The sequence below is a fragment of the Capricornis sumatraensis genome, chromosome 1, assembly GCF_032405125.1.
Source record: "Capricornis sumatraensis isolate serow.1 chromosome 1, serow.2, whole genome shotgun sequence".
NCBI classification, from domain to species: Eukaryota; Metazoa; Chordata; class Mammalia; order Artiodactyla; family Bovidae; genus Capricornis; species Capricornis sumatraensis.
Window position 1 is genome coordinate 177,238,748 of NC_091069.1, and position 22,768 is coordinate 177,261,515.

Genomic DNA, 22,768 nt, shown 5'->3' on the forward strand with positions numbered 1-22,768 from the left:
CAGTGAACTTTGGGCTTCCCTGATGTCTCAGAGGGTAAAGAATCTGCCTACAATCAGGAGTCATGGGTTTGATCCCTGGGTTGGGAAGATCCCCGAAGGAGAAAATAGCAACCCACTCCAGTATTCTTGCCTGAAAAATCCCACGGACAGAGGAGCCTGGCGGGCTACAATCCAAAGGATGGCAAAGAGTTGGACACAACTGAGCAACTAAGCACAGCACAAAATTGTGAACTTTATGCTATGTGAATTTTACCTTAATTTTAAAAGATACATTAAGTATTCTATCTTTCATAACTCTGTTTCTTCAATCTTCCTTGTAGAAGGCAAATGCAGCTGTCCCTTCTGGCTAGAGTTTGTGCTGAATCGATTCCTCCTAAGTATAGAGAATGAAACCTAAGGTTCTTCAGCTACGGCAGATCAGCAAAACCTTTAACTGTCTAAAGCTGCCTCCAGTTAGAATGAGTAGTACTTAAAAACACAAAACAAAACCAAAAAACCACCCTATTATTCTCTTCTCAGAAAAAAGTGTCACTAAAAGCTGAAGTTTATAAAAGTAGGACCAAGTATTTCTTTCTACCTATGTTCTCCTAAAACAAATCTCCTTTATTTTAACCTCAAATGAATCCTATGGAATATTATAGCTTTCAAGTCTTCTGATTCTCTGGTAGCAAAGTACAAATGAAAGGGCAAGCCTTTAGGACCTGAAAATTGTTAGATCTAAATTCCAGCCCTATTACTTAATAGCAGTGAAATCATGGCAAGCTTCTAAAGCTTTCATCTTCTATAAAATGGAAGATGGTAAAACCTGCTCCATTAGTTTGTTATGAGGATTAAATAAAATAGCATATGCAAATTAATTAGTAGAGTGTTTCACATACAAGTAGTCACTCAACAAATCTACAACATTAGCTCATTCTCTCTTCCATGTTATGGAACACAGGTTTCTTTATGCCAACAAAATTAACTAATTTGTATTAATCTAAGAGGTTAGCTTCTAAATGTTATATAAAATTTCTAAGTTTATGCAAATTATAACTAACAGTGCATGCTAAGTCTCTTCAGTTGTGTCTAACTCTTTGTGACCCTATGGACTGTAGCCTACCAGGCTCCTCTGTCCATGGGATTCTCCAGGCAAGAATACTGGATTGAGTTGCATGCCCTCTTCCAGGGGATCTTCCTGACCCAGGAATCAAACCCGTGTCTCTTATGTCTTCTGCACTGGGAGATGGGTTCTTAACCACTAGCCCCACCTGGGAAGTCCATAACTAATAGTATATACTGCATGCATGCATGCTGAGTCACTTCAGTTGTGTCCGACTCTTTTCAACCCTATGGACCATAGCCCACCAGGCTCCTCTGTCTAAGGGATTCTCCAAGCAAGAATACTGGAGGGGGTTCCCATTTTCTCCTCCAAGGTATCTTCCCAACTCAGGGATCAAACCCGTGTCTCATGTCTCCTGCATTGTCAAGCGGATTCTTTGCCACTAGTGCCACCTAGGAAGCCCAACAGTATATACTACTATAGTATAATACTATAACTAAGAGTATTATAACTAAAAATTAAAACTTACAATGATCATTATCCTCCAAATTATGAAAGAACTTCTAAATGCAATATTGCTTTCATAAAAACTTTCTCCTGACTGTTGTTGTTTAGTGGCTAAGTCATGTCCAACTCTTTTGCAATCCCACAGACTATAGCCCACCAGGCTCCTTTGTCCATGGATTTCCCAGGCAAGAATATTGGAGCGGGTTGCCATTTCCTTCTCCAGGGAATCTTCTGACTCAGGGATCAAACCCATGTCTCCTGCTTGGCAGGCAGATTCTTTATCACTGAGCCACCCAGGAAGCACAAATTCTTTATACTTAAAGACAAACTAGCCATAAAGTTATCCTTTAATTTTTCCTCCTTAATTCTTTTCTCTCCTTTTTATCCATTCTATCATGACCTACAAACCCAGCTACCAAATACTTGGTGACACATCCTATTCCTTGCCCTGCTCTCAAGGAAAGCACTTTTTTTTAAAGCTAGTTGAGATCTGAGTTACAGAGCTCTATAATATGTTCACATCTCTCAAAGGGAAGGTCTTATTTAACACTACCAGTAACCACTGCCATGCAGGCACAATGTAAGTCATAAAATCTTGTTTGTTCAACCCAAATATCAACTAATGAGAGGATAAATAAAATGTGGTGTGTGATATACAATGGAATGTTACTTGTCAATAAAAACAAATTAAGTACTGAATATGCCACATTAATGAATCATGAAAACACATTCAGTAAAAGAAGCCAGCCACAAAAGATCAGCTATTGTGTATTGCCATTTGCCTGCAATATCCAGAATAGGCAAATCTATAGGAATAATACAGATTAGTGGCTTCTAGAGGTGAGAGCTTGGGAGGAAATGGGAAGTGACTGTTAATGGGTATGGGGCTTATTTCAGGGATAAGAATATTCTAAAATTGGTTGTGGTGATGGTAGCACAACTCTATGAATATATTAAAAACCACTGAGTTGTACAGTTTAAATGGGTAGATTTATGATCTCGGTAAAGAAAAAAAGAAAAAAATCTTGTTTTTTCTACAGAGTTGAAAGAGATTCAGAGACAGAAAGCATATGTGTACAGCAGAGATTACACACAAGTTTATTTAGCAGATACTCCTCATTAGAGTCAGTCCAGCCTGTTGGGTGAGTGAATCTTTGCTCATTAACCCTTGATAAATAGCCAGTGTATACCAGAGAGGAACGTGAAATAGGTAGCAAGCCATTACTGATTTGTGACATGAATATATGAAGCAGAGTAACTAAAAACACTGAGATTCCTCAGATTCTAAAAACCAAGAGATTTAACTCTTCTAAGATTTAACTCACTAAGATTCATCTTCTTAGGTCTATTCCTGGCTATGGTGATCAGCTCAGAGTATTACCTTCTTGGTTATAGCTTGTCCCTACAAGTGAGAATGCTGAATTTGTGGCTACCACCACCTCCTTAACCTGAATTCTCTAAGAAACATTCAGAAATTAACAATGCCCTGTTTTGTTGACTGCTGAGTCATTTTCTGAGTTTACCTGCTGTGGTATAAAGAATAACGTTCTCCTAAGGATGTGTACATGTTATGTTCTCGAACCTGTGACTATGCTATCTTACATGGCAACATAGGCTTTGCAAATGTGATTTAAGGATTTTGAGATAGATTGTCCTGGAATAGCTAAGTACGTCTATCCAATGTAATCACAAGTCTTCACAAGTGAAAGAATGAGGCAAGAGATTCAGAAGGAGATGTGATGACAGAAGCAGTGGTCAGAGTGTAGTGACTGCTAGTTGGTGCCCTGAGCAAAGCAATATGGGCACCCTCTAGAAGCTGGAAAATATAAGGAAACAGTTCTCCCCTAGAACCTCCAGCCCTACCAACACTTGACTTTGGCTTTCTGAGACCCATTTCAGACTTCTAATCCCCAAAACTATAAGATAATATATCTGTATTGTTTTAGGCCATTCATTAAATTTGTGGTAATTTGTTACAGAGAAACAGGAAATGAACACACTTGCCCTCAGCATCATCATTAACATCAGTCCTGGAGCAGAAACCTCCCATTTGTGAAGTCCAGTTGCTTTTACTGCTCAAGATAGTATTTTGGCTTGGAACAACTGTTACTTATGTCAGAGTAGAAATTTTTTCCTTCTGGGTTATGAAGCTCCAAAAGTAACCAGTGGAAACTGCAGTTTGATCAATGGCTAGTGGTTAATATAGGTACAAAAGTACAGAAACATGTAATTCTGTTACTGGGATTTTAAAACATGGATTTCATAATAACACTGTGTACCAATAATAACTCCAATTATCTATAAATATTCTTTGATATGCTTTCCAGGGGAAGGGTACCAACCTGAGGCAGGATGAAAAGTTTGGAAAGCAGTCTTTCATCAAATGTTTTTAAGTGGTTAGGAAATACAAAGATAACACTTCAGAGATAAAGGAACATAAGGTAGGCAGTAGTAGAAAGGTTCTCATCTAAGATATAATTAGTAATGGAGTGGAGCAGTGATAGAATAGACAGTAAGACACAGAAAACTAAACAAGAGATGATACCAAGATCAGATCACTGTCTGGAGCTACAATTTCTCTATTTCATTAGTTTGAATTTTACCATTTTTGGCCTAATATACATACAAACTCCAAGTTTTCCTAACATTCTTTTTTTCAATTCCAGTGTAAAGTTCTTACAACTGAACTCTGAATTATAATCTGCATAAGATTTCCAACAACTGTTGGAAAGTCACTATTCACACTTACTACTCCTTCATTATTTAAGAAGACTTGATAAGAAGTAATATTGATATCATCAGTGTTATATCACTTTCTACCTTCCCCCTGCAAGGTTAAGAGTTCAACAAAGAATTCTCTTCCTTACTTACAATTGCACAGCGTGGCATTTTTGAAGGAATTCCATCTTCTTCTGTTGCCCCATTGGGTCCAAGTGTCTCTTTCCTCCTCTTCCTTGTGTTGACTTTGGCTGAATTCTGTGCATCCATCTTCTTTTAGCTGGTCATAGAAAGTGAAAAGAATTTTTTTTCTCACTGGGGAGAAAAATTTCTCAATGACAGGGCAAAGCACACACTTCACAAAGATGAACCAAATGCATCTGATAAAAAAGAGCAAAGTGTCACAAAAACCAGGCTCTAGTAGAAACACTGAAATGCCTCTCTGTGGAACAATGGCCACAATTAATCACCTGGACCTTGGAAACTACTGCACAAACAATACTATTTATTTCATACCCTGACTGCATGCAAAACACTGGAAGAACTTGGCTGAGAAAGTTAGTTCTACAGACTTTCACTACTCTTACATCACATCCCTAGGAGACCTAGAGGTCCGACAGGTGCAAGGAAATGTGAAAGGTATGTCTTTGGTACAGATGGAGAAAAGAGTCTTTTTTATAAAAGAAAAAAAGATGGCCATTAGCATTTACTGGTTAACAAAGTCTGGATTTCTTAACTCTAAATGCTCTGTATATTTCAAAGACTACTTGTCCAGAGTTAGAGGTATGAAAATTGTAGAGGAAGTATACTTGTGAGCTTCTCTGGTAGCTCAGCAGTAAATAATCTGCCTGCTAATGCAGGAGACTCGGGTTTGATCCTTGATTTGGGAAGATGCCTAGAGAAGGAAATGGCAACCCACCCCAATATTCCTGACTGGGAAATCCCACAGATAGCGGAGCTTGGCAAGCTGTTACAGCCCAGGGGGTCTCAGAGTCAGACACAACTTAGAAACTAAACAACAAACATACTTGTATCTTTTAAATCTTTCCTTTTCCTTTTTCAATACTCATTTTCCCTTCCTCTTTTAGAGTCTTAGCACCTTAAACTTGTTCACAATCCCCAACTACTAAAATCTCACCCAGGCTTCTTCCCCCAAGGAAAATTTATTTATTGTCTCATTTAGAAGAAAACATTTAGCAACTATTACAGAAAAGTTCTGAATATTTGATGTTTTATGTTTAGGTGACATAATTTTCACAAATAAATTGATTTCTTGATAATGATAAAATTTTAGGTATCAGCCAGGAATTGGAGAGAGAGGAACTTCAATGATCAACTGCCACCTCTGTCCAAGATATAATGACAGATGGAAAAAAGATCCTCAGAACACAAGTGGTAAACAAAACAAAATACTAGACAGAATGAGGACTTTCTACTCTGCCTCTAATAAGCCCTCCTGAATAAGATATTTATTTAAAGAATTGCAATCATGCCTTATTTTCTTTCCTCTGGCTAAACTCCAAAGAGCAATATGACAAGATCTACAAGAAACCTGACCTAATTCTTAGAGATTGAAGGAGACACCTCATGAGTCACGGCTAGTCTTAGCCTGATATGAAAAAAATGTCAGAGTCTAAAGTGAAAGATGAATACCACCCAGAAACTTCCTTTCATCACATATTCAAATTCAAATGTCCTTTCATCACAAATTAAAATAAAAAGGAAGGAGCGAATTATATATTTAATAAGTTTTTCCAGTGATGATGATAAGTGATTTTCATGATTGTTATTAATTATTCTTTTCAAATACCGAGAATTCAGATTTACTACTCTCATCTTCCTGATCTGAGTGGCCTGCTAAGAACGCCTAATCAGTCCAATTAATGACAGTCTCTAATTTGCAAACAATAAGATTTTGCTGCAAATATCTGTTAAATTCTCAGAGCAGGCAGACAAAATCCATTATGAGAAATATAATCAGCAAATGGTGTCAAGTAGCTCAAAGATCAGGCAGTCAATAATATTGATATGTACTGTGTACAAGGTATTATAATTTTTACAGTAAAAGCTATTTCCTCAAGCAGACTTCTTCAATCAAGGTAAGGAAACCGCATTTATGATATAAAAATGCTCCTTAAGATTCTAAAACCACCGGGGGAAATTTTGTTTGGGAACAGGAGTTTACACAGTTTCAAACTCTCTCTCCATCAATGACTTATTAATTACACAGTAAAGCAAGTTACCTTTTAAAGTGAAAAAAAAAACCTCTTACCTAAATAATTAAAGCTAATTAACATCACCAATAATGCTTCCTGATACAAGGCACTGGGGTCATATTATCTGCCAAAAACACATAACCTTGTATGTATTTATGAGGAACAATTAGACAAACTTCAACTAAAAGACGTTCTACAAAACAAGCCTGTATTCTTCAAAAAAAATGTCAATCATGAAAAACAATGAAAGGCTGAAGGACTGTTCCAGGTTAAAAGACCAAAGAAATGACAACTAAATGTAATGCATAATTCTAGACTGGGGGAGAAATCGTTATAAAAGATAGTTATTAGGACAACCAGTAAAATTAAAATATGGGTTGTATCAGATAACAGTATGCATCAATGTTAAAATTAACTTCCTGAAGTTGATAATTACAGTGTTACGCAAAAGACTGTCCTTTTTTTTAATGCTGAAGTATCTAGGGACAAAGGGTTATGATCTCTGATCACTGCAACTTATCCTTAGCAAAAAAAGAAAAAAAAATTTATATTACATACAAAAAGCTAAAGCAAATAAGGCAAAATTTCATCAGTGTATGAAGCTGTGTGAGTGCGTGCTCAGTTGCTTCAGTTGTGTCTGGCTCTGCAATCCTATGGACTGTAGCCCACCAGGCTCCTCTGTCCATGGGATTCTCCAGGCAAGAATACTGGAGTGGGTTGCCATGCCCCCCTCCAGGGGATCTTCCCACCCAGGGATCTTCCCCATGTCTCCTGCATCTCCTGCACTGCAGGTGGATTCTTTACCGCTGAGCCACCAGGGAAGCCCACATGAAACTGAGTGGGTCATAAAGGGATTCATTTTAATATTCCTTTTTTGAAAGTTTTATTTTTTTTTTCAAGGTAAAAAGTTTACTTTTAAACATGCTTGGGGACTTGCCTGGTGGTCCAGTGCTTAATAATCTGCCTTCCAATGGAGGGGAAGAGTGTTTGATCCCTGGTTGGGGAACTAAGATCGCACATGCCACGGGACAACTGAGCTGGAGCAGCCAACTACTAGGGCCAAGGGCCTCAACAAGAGAAGCCCACATACTGCAATGAAGACCCCGCATGCCTCAACTAAGACCAATACAAGCCTAATAAATGTATATTTTTTTAATGTCCAATAATCATTTTCTACACAGACAGGCCCTCATCAAAGGTTGTCTTTTGGGATCTCTAAAAATAGATCCTCTCTCCTTCCTAACTCTGAATCAGTGTAGATGATACATATATTCTAAGAAGTATGTGTTAGCAATCTAAATGTGTTGCAAGGAGGTAAGATAGTAACAGCAACAATCATAATAATGACTATTTTTCTTCAATATTACCAGTGACAGACACTGTGCTGGTTACTTTATATACATTATTCTCATTTAACCCATATAATCTGAGAAGCAGGTATTTTTAGTTCCAATATACAAGTGAGAAAACTAAGGATCAGGGAGGTTAAGCAACCTATTCAGAGGTCACACAGCTATTAAGTGGGAAAACCAGAATGCTGTCTCCCAGAAATCCACGAATTTTTAGTAAAAGAAACTGTCTCATCATTACTGCTGCTGCTTCCTTAAATTAAGAACATTCTTTCCATAGCATAGGTTCCTTAAGTTTTTGCAAGCTTAAGTCAGACCAGCCTAAATGAACTGTGAAATAAAAAGGTCAGATACTGAAAGTAGCAAGGTCCAAGGACCAATCAAATAGAACTGACATGGTTATTGGCCTGATTCCAAAGCTGCCTGATTTGCAAGCTGTACAGATCCTTCCTGTCAGAAAAGTTTTACTAGGATTTCCTGACAAGCTTTCAACTTAAGCAATAAAAAAATTCTTTATTTCTCTGTTCCTCTCTCTTCTGACATTACAAATAGGTGGCGTTTAAGTCACCTGTACATTTCCTTCATGTTACAAAGTAGAGTTTTAAGGATGCCATAATAAATCAAGGGGATAAATGTCATGCCATATTCTCACCAGTTACTTTCCATGACTTCAAGTTAAAATTTCTTAAAGTTTAATAGAATAATACTTAACACATCCAAAGATATCTTTATAGGAACTTCTCAGAAGTCTTTGCTCCATGTGTACAAGGGTCGGGGGCAGAGGGGATACGTGGGCTATATTTTTTCAGCTTTACTGAATGACATATAATTGACATACAATAAATGTATACTTAAAGTGCATAATTTAATGAGTTTTAACATTATACCCTTGTGAAATCATCAAAATTAAGATAAACATACCATTCACTCTCGTTTCCTCATACCACTTTATAATCCATCTGTCCTTCTCCACTCTGATTTTGCTTTGCTTTTTGTTTATTTGTTTTGTTTACATTGTGGTAAAATATACATAACAAATTCTGCTCTCGTTTTAACTGCTTAATTCTTGAAGTACTGAATCATGTTGTATGTTTAAGTTGTATGATTCAACTTAACCAGCCAAACACATGGTAGATATCATCATATTAGAAAGAAGCAAAGTAGGTAAATACTGCCATTGTGATTTCAAAGTTTTTTAAAATTTCTTTTAGTTTAAGACATCCAGTCTTTTTTTGGTTTCCTTTTGTGTGTGCTGGGTTTTTGTTGCTGTGCAAGGGCTTTCTCTAGTTGTGGTACGCAGGCTTCTCATTGTGGTGGCTTCTCTTGTTGCAGAGCAAGAGCTCTAGAGCGTGTGGGCTCAGCGGTATCTTCCTGGACCAGGGATTGAACCCATGTCCCCTGCACTGGCAGGTGGATTCATAACCAATGGACCACAAGGGAAGTTCTAAAGATATTCTAAAGTCAAACTGATATGTGGGGTCACTACATACTGTGACACTGAATCTATTCCACTAGATTAAAAAAACCACACGTATCAGAGAGAGAACTTGAAGCAGGAGAAAGAATATCTGATTAGCTATTTAAAGCTAATGTAAAATTTATGAACAAAGTAAGAATCACGGCAACCATTAGCATTAGTATTGACACATTATAAAGCCCATTGGTAAATAATAGTAATACTAACATATTTTACCTATATTTCAGTTGAGCAAATACATTCTTCAATAAAATCTGTCTGTCTGACTTATATAAACACCTCTAACCAAATGTCTAAGGCAGCATTTCTCAATAGTTTTTTTATTCATGTTCCATTTTGAGAAAAGCAAAAATCTTTAACCTTACACTGTTTGCATACTGCAGTGATAAAAAGAGATGAGACCCTAAAATCATATTACGTAAGTATGAAGTCCATTTCTACCACTTACTAGCCATGAAAATTTTGGAAAATTCTTTATCTCTCCAAGTCTTAGTTTCATCATCTAACAAATTAGGTTTAAAAGGAATAATCTATGTAAAGCCTTAGCTCAATGTCTGTGTACACAGTATGTGCCTGTAAACATCAGTTCAGTTCAGTCGCTCAGTCATGTCCGACTCTTCACGACCCCACGAACTGCAGCACCCCAGGCCTCCCTGTCCATCACCAATTCCCAGAGTTCATTCAGACTCACGTCCATCGAGTCAGTGATGCCAACCAGCCATCTCATCCTCTGTCGTCCCCTTCTCCTCCTGCCCTCAATCTTTCCCAGCATCAGGGTCTTTTCCAACAAGTCAGTTCTTTGCATCAGGTGGCCAAAGTATTGGAGTTTCAGCTTCAACATCAGTCCCTCCAATGAACACCCAGGACTGATCTCCTTTAGGATGGACTGGTTGGATCTCCTTGCAGTCCAAGGGACTCTCAAGAGTCTTCTCCAACACCACAGTTTAAAAGCATCAATTCTTTGGTGTCAGCTTTCTTTATAGTCCAGCTCTCATCCATACATGAACACTGGAAAAACCATAGCCTTGACTAGATGGACCTTAGTCGGCAAAGTAATGTCTCTGCTTTTGAATATACTGTCTAAGTTGGTCATAACTTTCCTTCGAGGAGTAAGCATCTTTTAATTTCATAGCTGTAATCACCATCTGCAGTGATTTTGGAGCCCAGAAAAATAAAGTCAGCCACTTTCCACTGTTTCCCCATCCATTTGCCATGAAGTGATGGGACCAGATGTCATGATCTTCGTTTTCTGAATGTTGAGCTTTAAGACAACTTTTTCACTCTCCTCTTTCACTTTCATCAAGAGGCTCTTTAGTTCTTCTTCACTTTCTGCCATAAGGGTGATGTCATCTGCATATCTGAGGTGATTGATATTTCTCCTGGCAATCTGGATTCCAGCTTGTGTTTCTTCTAATCCAGCGTTGCTCATGATGTACTCTGCATAAGTTAAATAAGCAGGGTGACAATATACAGCTTTGATGTACTCCTTTTCCTATTTGGGACCAGTCTGTTGTTCCACGTCCAGTTCTAACTGTTGCTTCCTAACCTGCATATAGGTTTCTCAAGAGGCTGGTCAGGTGGTCTGGTATTCCCATCTCTTTCAGTATTTTCCACAGTTTATTGTGATCCACACAGTCAGCAAAAATAGATGTTTTTCTGGAACTCTCTTGCTTTTTCCATAATCCAGCAGATGTTGGCAATTTGATCTCTGGTTCCTCTGCCTTTTCTAAAACCAGCGTGAACATCTGGAAGTTCACAGTTCACGTATTGCTGAAGCCTGGCTTAGAGAATTTTGAGCATTACTTTGTAAACATCAGCTACTATTATTATTTCATAGTAGTAGTAGTTGCCATCATCTGCCTTTGTCTATTTCCTATGTAACCTCTATAGTCAAAAGATTTTGTCAAGTTTTCCTCCATGATTACAACTGTGAAAAGTGTACTTTTCATGTAAAATTATGATAAAATGAGGTATGCTCGCTGCATCTTCCCCATTCTATCCCTACCCCATTAAAGAATCATTGTTGTAGCAAGAACTCTTCTAGAGTCTGATGTAAAGCAATGATGAAGAAAAAAATATTATTACTACTACTACTGTCAGTATTTATAGAACACCTGTATGTCAAAATTTTTTTTAATATTAAAACTCTCTTAACATTCACAACTCTCTGACATACATGTATTATTTTTATCACTATTGAAACTGAGGTGCAGAAAATAAAAGTCACACAACTAGTAAGTGGTGCTAGGAATCAAATTCAGTCAGCCTGGCTGCAGACTGCATATTCTTAACCACTACAGTATATGGTAAAATATGACACTGTACTTACTATACAAGAAGGTACCTAATACCTATCTCTAAATATCTGAATGCCTGTCATGTTGAATAGGGCAGACACTTACTCTGAGACACTCTAGATAACAGAAAATGAATCACTAGTTGGAGGATGCAGAGACACAAATTTTAACTAAACATAATAAAATACTTTTGAGAAATGAGAGTATCTGAAAAGGGACTAGGTGACCTTAGGAGGCATTTCATTTTAGCATACCAGGTCATTCAAGCAAAGAATGTATAGAAATATACGTATTCATTTTATTGGTCATAATCCTGTTAAAGTCTATCTTTAAAAAATTTTTAAGCAAAGAATGTATAGAAATATACGTATTCATTTTATTGGTCATAATCCTGTTAAAGTCTATCTTTAAAAAATTTTTTTTATTGAAGGATAATTGCTTTACAAAAGTCCATCTTGATTGATCTGTTTGTTCTAATCTGTTAAAATAACTTCAAATTGTGACTGCCATGTATCATTTTGCGGTCACAATTTTATGTAACCTATAAACTTGAAAAGCATGGTTTTTACGTCTCTATCCACATTAGTACTGAAAATACTGATCAGAATAGATGTCACCATATACCAATGTAACATACCACTAGAACCCTTTCTCCTCATTGAGACCCACTCATAATACTCTACATTAGGACAATATAAAACACATGAGAGTTTATCTTAAGAAAACAGAATAAAAAATATATTTAGAATTCTTAGTGATTATAGTATTAGACTGTAATGATTACAATAATGATTACAGTATTCAGACATAAACCTGTTTCATTGTACTATCACATAATTCACATTTCTCTATCACTGCCCCAAAGATTATGATAACAGTGATGATAAAAATTATAGCTAATGTGGACTTCCCAGATGGCGCTAGTTGTAAAGAACTCGCCTGCCAATGCAGGAGACCTAAGAGACACGGGTTCGATCCCTGGGTTGGGAAGATCCCCTGGAGAAGGGAATGGCAACACACTCCAGTATTCTTGCTTGGAGAATCCCTTGGACCGAGGAGCCTGGAGGGATACAGTCCATAGGTAACAAAGAGTAGGATATGACTGAAGTGACTTAGCATGCATGTATTCAAAACTAACACAGAGTACTTTCTATGTGCCAGAAAGTTATAAACCTTTTGCATACATTATATATTTTTAAAACATTTTTTATTTATTTCGTTGCAGTACACAGAATCTTTGATTTCCACTGCAGCATGTGGGATCTCTTAGTTGTGGCATATGAACTCTTGCAGCACGTGGGATCTAGTTCCTTGACCATGGATCGAACCTGGGCCCCCTCCACTAGAAGCATGAAGTTTAAGCCACTGGACCACTAGGGAAGTCCCTAAACCTTTTGTATATATTAAATAATTTTGTATATATTAAATAACAACAATCTTATGAGGTAGATAATATTATTAACTCTATTTTGCAGATGAAGAAATTGAGGCACAGCTGGGTTAAATGACTTGACTGAGATGATACGTCTGGGACAGGGCAAAAACAGGATTTGAACCAAGGCATTCCGGCTCTAGATCTGTGCACTTAATGACAACATTATGTTACCTAGTGTATAAAAGTCATACCTGAATTTAAACAAAAACACTTCTTCCACCCTCGCCACGCACTACACTGTGCCAGGCAGGAATTTAATTTCATCTTTCATAAAGACTGAACTCCTTACTGGGCATATCACTGACAGACTACTTAGGTTTTGGTTTGGGCTAGAGTAGAACAGTAGAGGATGCACTAGACCACAAATCACATCACGTATAGGGGGAGTTAATTCTAGCTGCTCCCAGGCACTTCCTGGCGGTTCAGTGGATTCATGCTTCTGCTGCAGGGGGCACAGGTTCGATCCCTGGTCAAGGAACTAAAATCCCACAAATCGTGTGGCCTAGCCGCCCCCCCCCAAAAAAACTTTAGTCAAAAAAATATTTTTTAGCTCCTCCTTGTACCTTAACTCTAAGTTAAGGTGAATGCATTGACCCTAAGAGATTCTTCATGAGATTAAGGAACTTTCTAATAAAACGTACTTAATGTCTAAGTTATGGTAAGGATCAAATGAGAGATTAGAAAACAAACTCCCAAATGTTGTTTGTCTTTCCACTGTGCAATCTCCTGCTCTGGACAGGGACCATTTTCATTTGGAGAGTCAGTATCACTTGACCTGTGTGATCTTCACCCTTCATACCACATGCCATCAGATACCACAGGCCTAACTTGAACCAATTAGCACATCACTCTCCCAGGCCACAGACTGGGGAAGAGGTCTGTGGGAAAGGCAGCGATAGGTGACCTAAGATAGTCCAATCAGCGTGAATCCCAGGACTTGTCAGATGGGAATGCTTGGACAAAGATTTGTGAATTTAAACCTGGAGATACAACTCTAGGAACCATCTATGACAATCTAGCAGTCAACCTATAAACAGGAAGAGTCTTTCTCAAAGTAGACAACACAGAGAAAGCAATGATGATGATGGAGAGAAGCCAGATTCTGAATTGCCTAATTCTGCCATCCAGTGAACTTCCCTTTTTGCTGAAACTCAGGTAGGTTGGGTTTCTTATCACTTAGAACCACAAAATCATAATTGATGCATCCAATACCTGGCAATGAGCCCTAGCACACAGCAGATGCTCAATAACTATTTGAATAAATTAAAAAAAAAAACTCCTTTGAAATTCTGAAAAACACTACACATCTTAGTATTTTGTTTTGATGGAAAGATGTCAAATACTTGTCAATTTAGAAGTGTATCAAAGATGGTAAAATAAAGCTCTCATCCTGTCAAAAGTATTTTTCCTTATCTGCTTACATATAGTTCTTTTATTTCCCAAAGATGACTTTTATGTCCTATCCTGTATTTTACACTATACTTTAAACTGAAGATTATGCATCAGACAAACCAAAGGCTAAAGATCCTTTGGATTTAGAACAAATACAGCTAATATTTTTTATTTTATAATGTAAAATACTTCTATATCTTTCCACTTTTTTTGGAGGTAGAAAGCACCAAGACCCCAGACATTCCATAATAATAAGCCTAAAAGAATTTAGAAATTACAAAGAGATTAACTCTCATGCCTTTCCTCTAGAACTATTACTAAAACTATTTTAAACTTTGACTTTATAGGTTGCCATGTTTTTCATTTTTCACTGGCTCTCTTAGACCATCTCCATGTTCCTCATATCTACTAACTTACACACCTTGAAAGTATATAGAAAAATTTAATAACTAGTGCCTGATGAAAAAAATTACCCCCCGTTTCCCTAAAGTTCCAATAGACGGCTGCCAGAACATATCGAATTTGCCAGAATATATCGAGAAAAGGTATGTGAGAAGATGAGAGTGTACTGAGGGTAGCAAATACATGCTGGCTTTTCAGTTCATTATACTGAAACTAAGCTTTACCTAAAACTATACCACCTTTATTATACTCACAACTGCCCAGTAATCACTGAATATCTCTAATAATGAGGAACAATACTTCCCAAACTTTCTGTTTATGATAACTGTCCCTTTGTAATCAAATGGCACCCCACTCCAGTACTCTTGCCTGGAAAATCCCACAGACAGAGGAGCCTGGTAGGCTGCAGTCCATGGGGTCGCTAAGAGTCAGACACGACTGAGCGACTTCCCTTTCACTTTTACTTCCATGCACTGGAGAAGGAAATGGCAACCCACTCCAGTGTTCTTGCCTGGAGAATCCCAGGGACGGGGGAGCCTGGTGGGCTGCCGTCTATGGGGTCACACAGAGTCGGACACGACTGAAGTGACTTAGCAGCAGCAATGCTATTCAAGTAAAAATGAGTGATGTCCCCAGAAAAGGAGGAGACTTTAAATATCTACATTCCAGAGTGAAAACACACACAGTGGCTCCCTTAATATCTACCTGACAGTGGGAGTAGAGCTGGGGAAAGATGGCACCGCCTCAGAGCCAATACAGTACAAGAGCGAAATGAGGATGGGCAGCAGGAGATTGCCTAATAATTTGCAGACAGGCCCTGGTTTCCAGCCACAGCACCCATATTAATTAAGCTGAGTCAGAATGAAAACAGCTGGAGATAAAATACAGTGCCTCCCTCTTGAGCCCATCAGGGTAGGCCAAAACCTATTTCCTTAGCTGTTTATCCTTCCCAAAAGTTTATATGTCAAAAGAAGCTGTAACAAAAAAGAGGAAAACAGAGCTGGCATTTAAAATGCAGCATTTGTAATTTTTCCAACACTGCTACATATTCAGTCCCTAGATAAGTCACTTCATCTTAGTCACTCAAATTCCCCATTCAAACACAGAATCTAAATATGGACATAAATACCCACACTACCACCACCATGGCTAGTTAAGTGCCTTAGGGTCTCCAAACTGCTTTCAAGATACAGAACGTAGTATCTGCTCCTGTGATTTTTACCCAGATTCACAAAATCTGGCTCCATTTCTGCTGACTCACCTCCCAGTACACACTGCTAGCCTTGTTCTTCAGTGTTTCAGTAGATGCCTGCTTGGACAGATCAACTCTGCTATTAAGGAAGCACACAAAAGAAGTGGAAATGAGTGTCAGCGGGAAGGGGTGGCAGGACAGAGATATGGAGGATAAATCTAATCAAGTGTTTTTCCAACATGAATGTCTTGAAGGAGACAACATCTGCATGCTGGTGTGCATGTGCTAGTGTTTTAAAGATGAAAGTCTCCTGGAAGTGCAGTTTTAGAAACTCCTACTCAATCCCCTTCTATTCTACTTCCTTATTGCTGGTAGATTTACTAAGCATCCCAGGGTGAAAGAGGAGATGGACACTGCTTCTTAAGCTATGCAACAACCTAAATAGTAGAAGCTGCAATCATATATACTCATCAAATTTCAAAAATCTAACTCAAATTTGACTGAGTACTATAGGAACTATCTGAGTTAAAAAAAAAAAAAAAGAGACAAGAAATTTTCCTTTGCCTTCTATTCCTGCTTCCCCTCATCCATGGGCCTACAATAACTTCCCTCAATACAACCCTATACTCAGGATTAGATGGTTGGATGGCATCATCGACTTAAATGGACATGAGTTTGAGCAAACTCTGGGAAATAGTGAAGGACAGGGAAGGCTGGCACACTGCAGCCCATGGGGTCACAGAGTCAGACACAACTGAGTGACTGAACAATAACAGCAATTTTCTACTGGCATACCAATGCCCAGTTCCAAAGCTAAATGAGCAAGCATACTTCATATTTGTTATCTTTATCTGCTTCTACCACTGTGGAATTTAATAAAGTAGTGCTCTAAGAGGCAAGCTCTATGAACTTCTAGGTTAAAGTGAATCAAATACTGCTGGCATTAATCATGTCATCTGCTGTACATTCAGGCCTTCCCACAGATAACAGTGCAGCCACATCACCCTTTGTGTAAAGACCTTTGAAGCTTGAGGGAGGATATATCTAGCCCACAGTGGGAGGAAGGGCTGGATTCAAGAACTAACAGAATTCCTATAGCAAGGGTCAGCAAACTACAGCTTACAAGTCAAAAATAGCCCACAGTCTGTTTTTATAATTAAAGTTTTACTGAAACACAGCCATGCTCATTCACTTATGTACTCCCTATGGCCATTTTTGTGCTACAACTGCAGAGTTGAATAGTTGCAACAGAAACTGTATGACCCACAGAGCTGAATATTTACTATTAGGCCCTTTACCTAAGAAGTCTGCCAACTCTATTCTAAATGAAAACAAGAATCAGTTTTATTAATAATTTGGTAGCAAACTCTACCTAGATTATGTAAACAGTTCTAATGTGGAGGACCGTGCTAGAAATACAATTTTTTCAAGAAACTGTACCATAACTTTCTTAAAAAAAAAACAAAAAACACACAACTATTTATTTGGCTGCACCAGATCTTAGTTGCAGCATGTGGGATCTAGTTCCCTGACCAGGGATCAAACCTGGGACCCCTGAATTAGGGAGCTTGGAGTCTTAGCCAGGGAAGTCCTCATGTACCATAACTTTCTGATGCAGGATTACTGCAATTTATGTCACTAACCATAAAATTAACAGATGCATGCTCCTTGGAAGAAAAGCTAACTTAAAGTATTAAAAGTGTTGACAGAGACATCACTTTGTCAAAAAGGTCTGTCTAGTCAAAGCTATGGTTTTTCCAGTAATCCTGTACGGATGTGAGAATTGGATCATAAAGAAGGCTGAGCATTGAAAAATGCATGCTTTTGAATTGTGGTGCTGGAGAAGACTCTTGAGAGTCCCTTTAGACTGCAGGGAGATCAAACCAGTCAATCCTAAAGGAAATCAACCCTGAATAGTCATTGGAAGGACTGATGATGAAGCTGAAGCTCCAATACTTTGGCCACCTGACATTAGGAGCTGACTCACTGGAAAAGACCCTGATGCTGGGAAAGACTGAAGGCAGGGGCAGAAGGGAGCAATAGTGGATGAGATGGTTAGACAGCATCACTGACTCAACAGTCATAAATTTGAGGAAACTCCAGGAGACAGTGGAAGACAAAGGAGCCTGGCATGCTAAAAAGTCCATGGGATTGCAAAGAGCTGGATATCACTTAGCAACTACAACAGTAACAATGTCACTAACCAATATATATCACTACACCCTATAGAATAAGTCAAAAGAATGCCTGCTTTGGGAAATTCTGAATGTAAAGGTGATTTCACAACATTATCTGCACAGACCGATTAGTTTTAAGTCAGGGTTCAATGTTACTCCTCAGTATTTAGGATCCGTAAATGGCCACATCTAAGATCTAAGCTTTGAACTTGATCTCTTCCCTCTAATTTCTCCAGAGAAACACTTATTCAACAAACACTGAGTGGGCACTTACTCTGTGTCAGACTCTGGGTTAGTCACGGACAAAAATAAAGTTTGTGCTTGGGCCTGACCACAGAGGGTTGGATTTCAGGACAGAGATTATCCTAAAAACCAGAAACTTGTTACAGTTCTTACAGTTGAATAATGTGCTCTGCTACTATCCCACTGGAAGAATCAGTGTGTAAACTCTGTGTTTAGATTTTGTTCTCCCTAGACTGGGTTATATCTCTAAGGCAGGGTCTATGACAGATTCAGGGAATCTGGGATTTAGACTAAAAAAAGTGTATCTTTATTTTCACTGCTGCTGCTAAGTCACTTCAGTCATGTCCGACTCTGTGTGACTCCACAGACGGCAGCCCACCAGGCTCCCCCGTCCCTGGGATTCTCCAGGCAAGAACACTGGAGTGGGTTGCCATTTCCTTCTCCAGTGCATGGAAGTAAAAGTGAAAGTGAAGATGCTCAGTCGTATCCGACTCTTAGCGACCCCATGGACTGCAGCCCACCAGACTCCTCCGTCCATGGGATTTTCCAGGCAAGAGTACTGGCGTAGGCTGCCATTGCCTTCTCCGCTTTATTTTCACCAGCCTCTGGCAAATCCACCATCCTTCAATTATGAATGTAAGCCACAACACTAATAGCAGACTTAGTAAAATAGACTTTGTCACCAGTAGAAATCATAGATATTTTCATATAATATTACACTTGTTACAAATATCTTGAAATAATTTAAACACATGATCATTTAAAAGTTATCATAGTTATAAGACCCACTGATAGACAGAAAGCTTTATTTACTATGTTAATAAAAACTACATGTGCTATTTCACACATTTAAAGATATTTTGATAACTACATATCAACACAATTTGTTTTCTTTATAGTTTATGTACTTTTTTGCATATACAAACATTAATCAAAAAAAGGAGTCCACAAGGTTTCACCATAATGCCAAAGTGTTCCATGGAACAAAAAAGATTAAGACTAGGGGCCAAAAAAACAAACCAGAATCACCCAGTTTCTATTAAGTCCCATACACTCACTCTGTTCTCTAATATAGAGCAAAGATTATAAATCACTATTTTTAGCAGCCTTCACTTCAAACTGGTTTGCAAATAGTTGTGAATGTGATGTAACAGCCTAGCAAATCCATGGGTTCCCCTGACAGACATTCTAGTCCAAATGCAGAAAGCTTCAAACTAAACTTTCAACAAGAGAGTTACCAACAGAAAGCGAGGAAAAAAAGACAGAAAAACAAACAAATCTCCCTCCAATCCTGCTATATATCTATCTACTTATGTGATATGCAAACAGGAAAATACAGGAAATTAACTTTTTTATATTAATAAAGTATGTAAACAAACCTAACACAGTGTCAAATATATACTAGAGACTCACTGTTGCTTTTTTTTTTTCCCCCCTTCTAGAATGGTGCCCTGGCATATACTGCAAAATAAAGTATGTAAAAATGTATATTCCCTGAATTTACTGATTAAATTATAGAGGAAGGGAGGATTTAAGTTTTGTCACAAACCATTCATAAACAATTAACAAATCATATGTTATACATGTGTTCAGGTACCCATTTGACAGGAATACTGTGAAAAGAGAAGTTTAGGACTAGAAACAGGTTTAAGCTTAGGAAAGAGAAAGTGCTAGAAGTTACTCTCTAGGCAGATAAGCAAGAAAGTTGAGCCCTGTTCTCACTCTCTTCTTCCTATTATTTTCTAATGTGACTTATGTAGACATAAGTAAAAGATGTAGAATCAGCCACAATCTTGAATAAAAAAGGAGCTCTCACATTCCAGTGATGATTGGGAAGTAGCCTGACTTTAGGATTTCTCTTACTGAAAAAACTCCCTCTAAATCATGACTTGTAGAAAAATTTATTCTTTCTAATCTATTTCAGGAGAACATAAATGTTAGTGTAAGAACTTCTGTTTGATTCAGTAGGAGGAATTATCTCTATTAGGAAAGTCAGAAGATCTGGCTTCAGATGAGAGTTATGCAAATACTGTGAAAGAAAAACATAAGAAAATTACAATTATTATTAGATATTTTGTCCTTATCCATCATTATTATGCTTGCTTTTTCTATGAATATTTCATAAATTAATCACAGTTTATAACATGAAGAGGCTATTCATCTCCCAAGGGGAATAATGTCTAACCTACAGATTAGATAGCTCCACAGGAAAATCATGAATGAGGGCAGATGGTTAACAAACTCCATGAGATTGTATACTAAATGTGGTTAGTATGCATATTTTTCAGATTATTAAAGGCTATTTAACCAGAACAGTTTTCTCTGCCACAGTAAGGAAATCTAAAGCAAGAGAAAGCAATAATTCTTCCCATAGTCACAGAGTAAGTCAGTGCTAACATCAGATAAAGTCACCAGGAATCCAAGGCTCTGACTAGATTCTCCTTGCTTGCTTGCTTGCTAAGTCACTTCAGTCGTGTCCAACTCTGTGCGACCCCATAGATGGAGTCACATATCCAAAGAGGAGATCCCCAAAAAAAAATAAAACCTCACCTGTTTATGAGAGAAGACATCATAGGCTGAGGAAGGAATAATGTTCTTTCTTAATCAACTAGGCCATTATATTGGTTTCCAAAAGGAATTTACAAAGCAGCTCAAATCAAAAAGAATCATTTCATTCAGCAAACACAAATAACCCCAGAGGCAGTGCTGCAGTCCCCAAGCCTAACGTCTTCCCTTTGGTGATGAGTAACCTTTAAGCAGTATATTCTGTTCTAGGAACAAATTCTTAAGTAGTTCCTTTTAGTTATATAGAATGTAAGCCTGCTGCTGCAGCTAAGTTGCTTCAGTCATGTCTGACTCTGTGCGACCCCATAGACGGCAGCCCACCAGGCTTCCCCGTCCCTGGGATTCTCCAGGCAAGAACACTGGAGTGGGTTGCCATTTCCTTCTCCAATGCATGGAAGTGAAAAGTGAAAGTGAAGTTGCTTAGTCGTGTCCGACTCTTAGCGACCCCATAGACTGCAGCCCACCAGGCCCTTCGTCCATGGAATTTTCCAGGCAAGAGTAATGGAGTGGGGTGCCATTGCCTTCTCCGAGAATGTAAGCCTAGTAAACATATAATATTCTAGAAACAGCCATTTTTTAGTTAAACAAGGCTCTCCCTGGGACTTCCCTGGTGGTCCAGTGGCTAAGACTTCACACTCCCAATGCAGGGGGCTGGATCAGGGCATGAGATCACAAAAGCCAAAACTAAAGATCCTACATATTACAAGGAAGATTGACGATCCCTTGTGCTGCAACTAAGACTAGTGCCGCCAAAAAAAGGCTATCCCTCACCATTCCCAACTGATTTCCATTTAAGTATCTTTCTGAAATCTCTTCCGCTATGACACAGTGTATATGTATACAAAGGGTGGGAGTGACTATCAGGTTATCAGCTAAATACAGTGTCTAGTAAGTTAAGACTGTCTCAAGCTTCTTCTATTACATATATTTTTAAAAAACACTAAGCGATGCAATCAACAAGTAGCACCTTCTACAAAGGGCTGTAAAAGAGGAAGAAGTAGTGAAACTCACTTCAATTCCATCTGCATCACTAACAGACCTCATGAAAGCTAAAACATCAGCTGAATTATCCACAGCATGGTATCATCCCCAGTAGGCCAGTCTTGGCCTCCAATGTACAAAAACCATTGAGCTGGATAGCCAAATACATTTACGCTTCTCCTCTGTGGCATTCTAGTCACCACTGTTGGCCTCTCCAGGTCATTCCGTCTTCTCCATGATGATCATCTGTTCACCACAGATTACTACACCAAATTTCATTCTCAACCAGTACCTTTTTACTAGCAATTTCCTGTATTTACAGAAACATTAAATATTAAGATTGAAAAGGACCCTGAAGGTCACTTTATTCTCAGCAGAATCTTTTCTGTCTCTATCTTCAGTTCCCCTTCTAAGTCTTGTTTCTACCCTCTTCAAAGCTTCCCCCTTACTCAGTGTCTATTCCTAACAGTTTTTCCCATCACAAACCCCTATATCCTCACTGCCTTTCTAAATATCACTGTCCCTATTTCAATACGTAAGCACTGGTTCTCCCAACTGAGGACCTGAGTTTCAGTCTTCAGTTAAAACTACTCCAATTTTATCTGGGAAGCCTTCTTCAGTTAAGTCTGTCTGGTATAGGATGTGCCCCAGCCCCAGATCTTCCTAATCGCATCTTGGTATTTCCAAATAGTCCCCTCACTGTAGAATCACGGCATTTTAGACCAGAAGGAAAACTCAGAAATAATCTGGTCCAATGTTTTTCCAACTTTTTAAC

At 38.3% G+C, this 22,768-nt stretch overlaps 1 protein-coding gene across 1 annotated transcript in view; it reads right to left on the reverse strand.

Moving 5' to 3' along the window:
- Window positions 1-22,768, reverse strand: part of PCYT1A (phosphate cytidylyltransferase 1A, choline) — a 47,688-nt gene that overhangs the window by 24,025 nt on the left and 895 nt on the right. Inside the window, exon 2 of the mRNA XM_068965305.1 lies at window positions 4,421-4,547. Within this exon, the coding sequence (XP_068821406.1) occupies window positions 4,421-4,537 (117 nt within the window). The 5' untranslated portion in view covers window positions 4,538-4,547. The remainder of the gene's footprint in view (window positions 1-4,420; window positions 4,548-22,768) is intronic.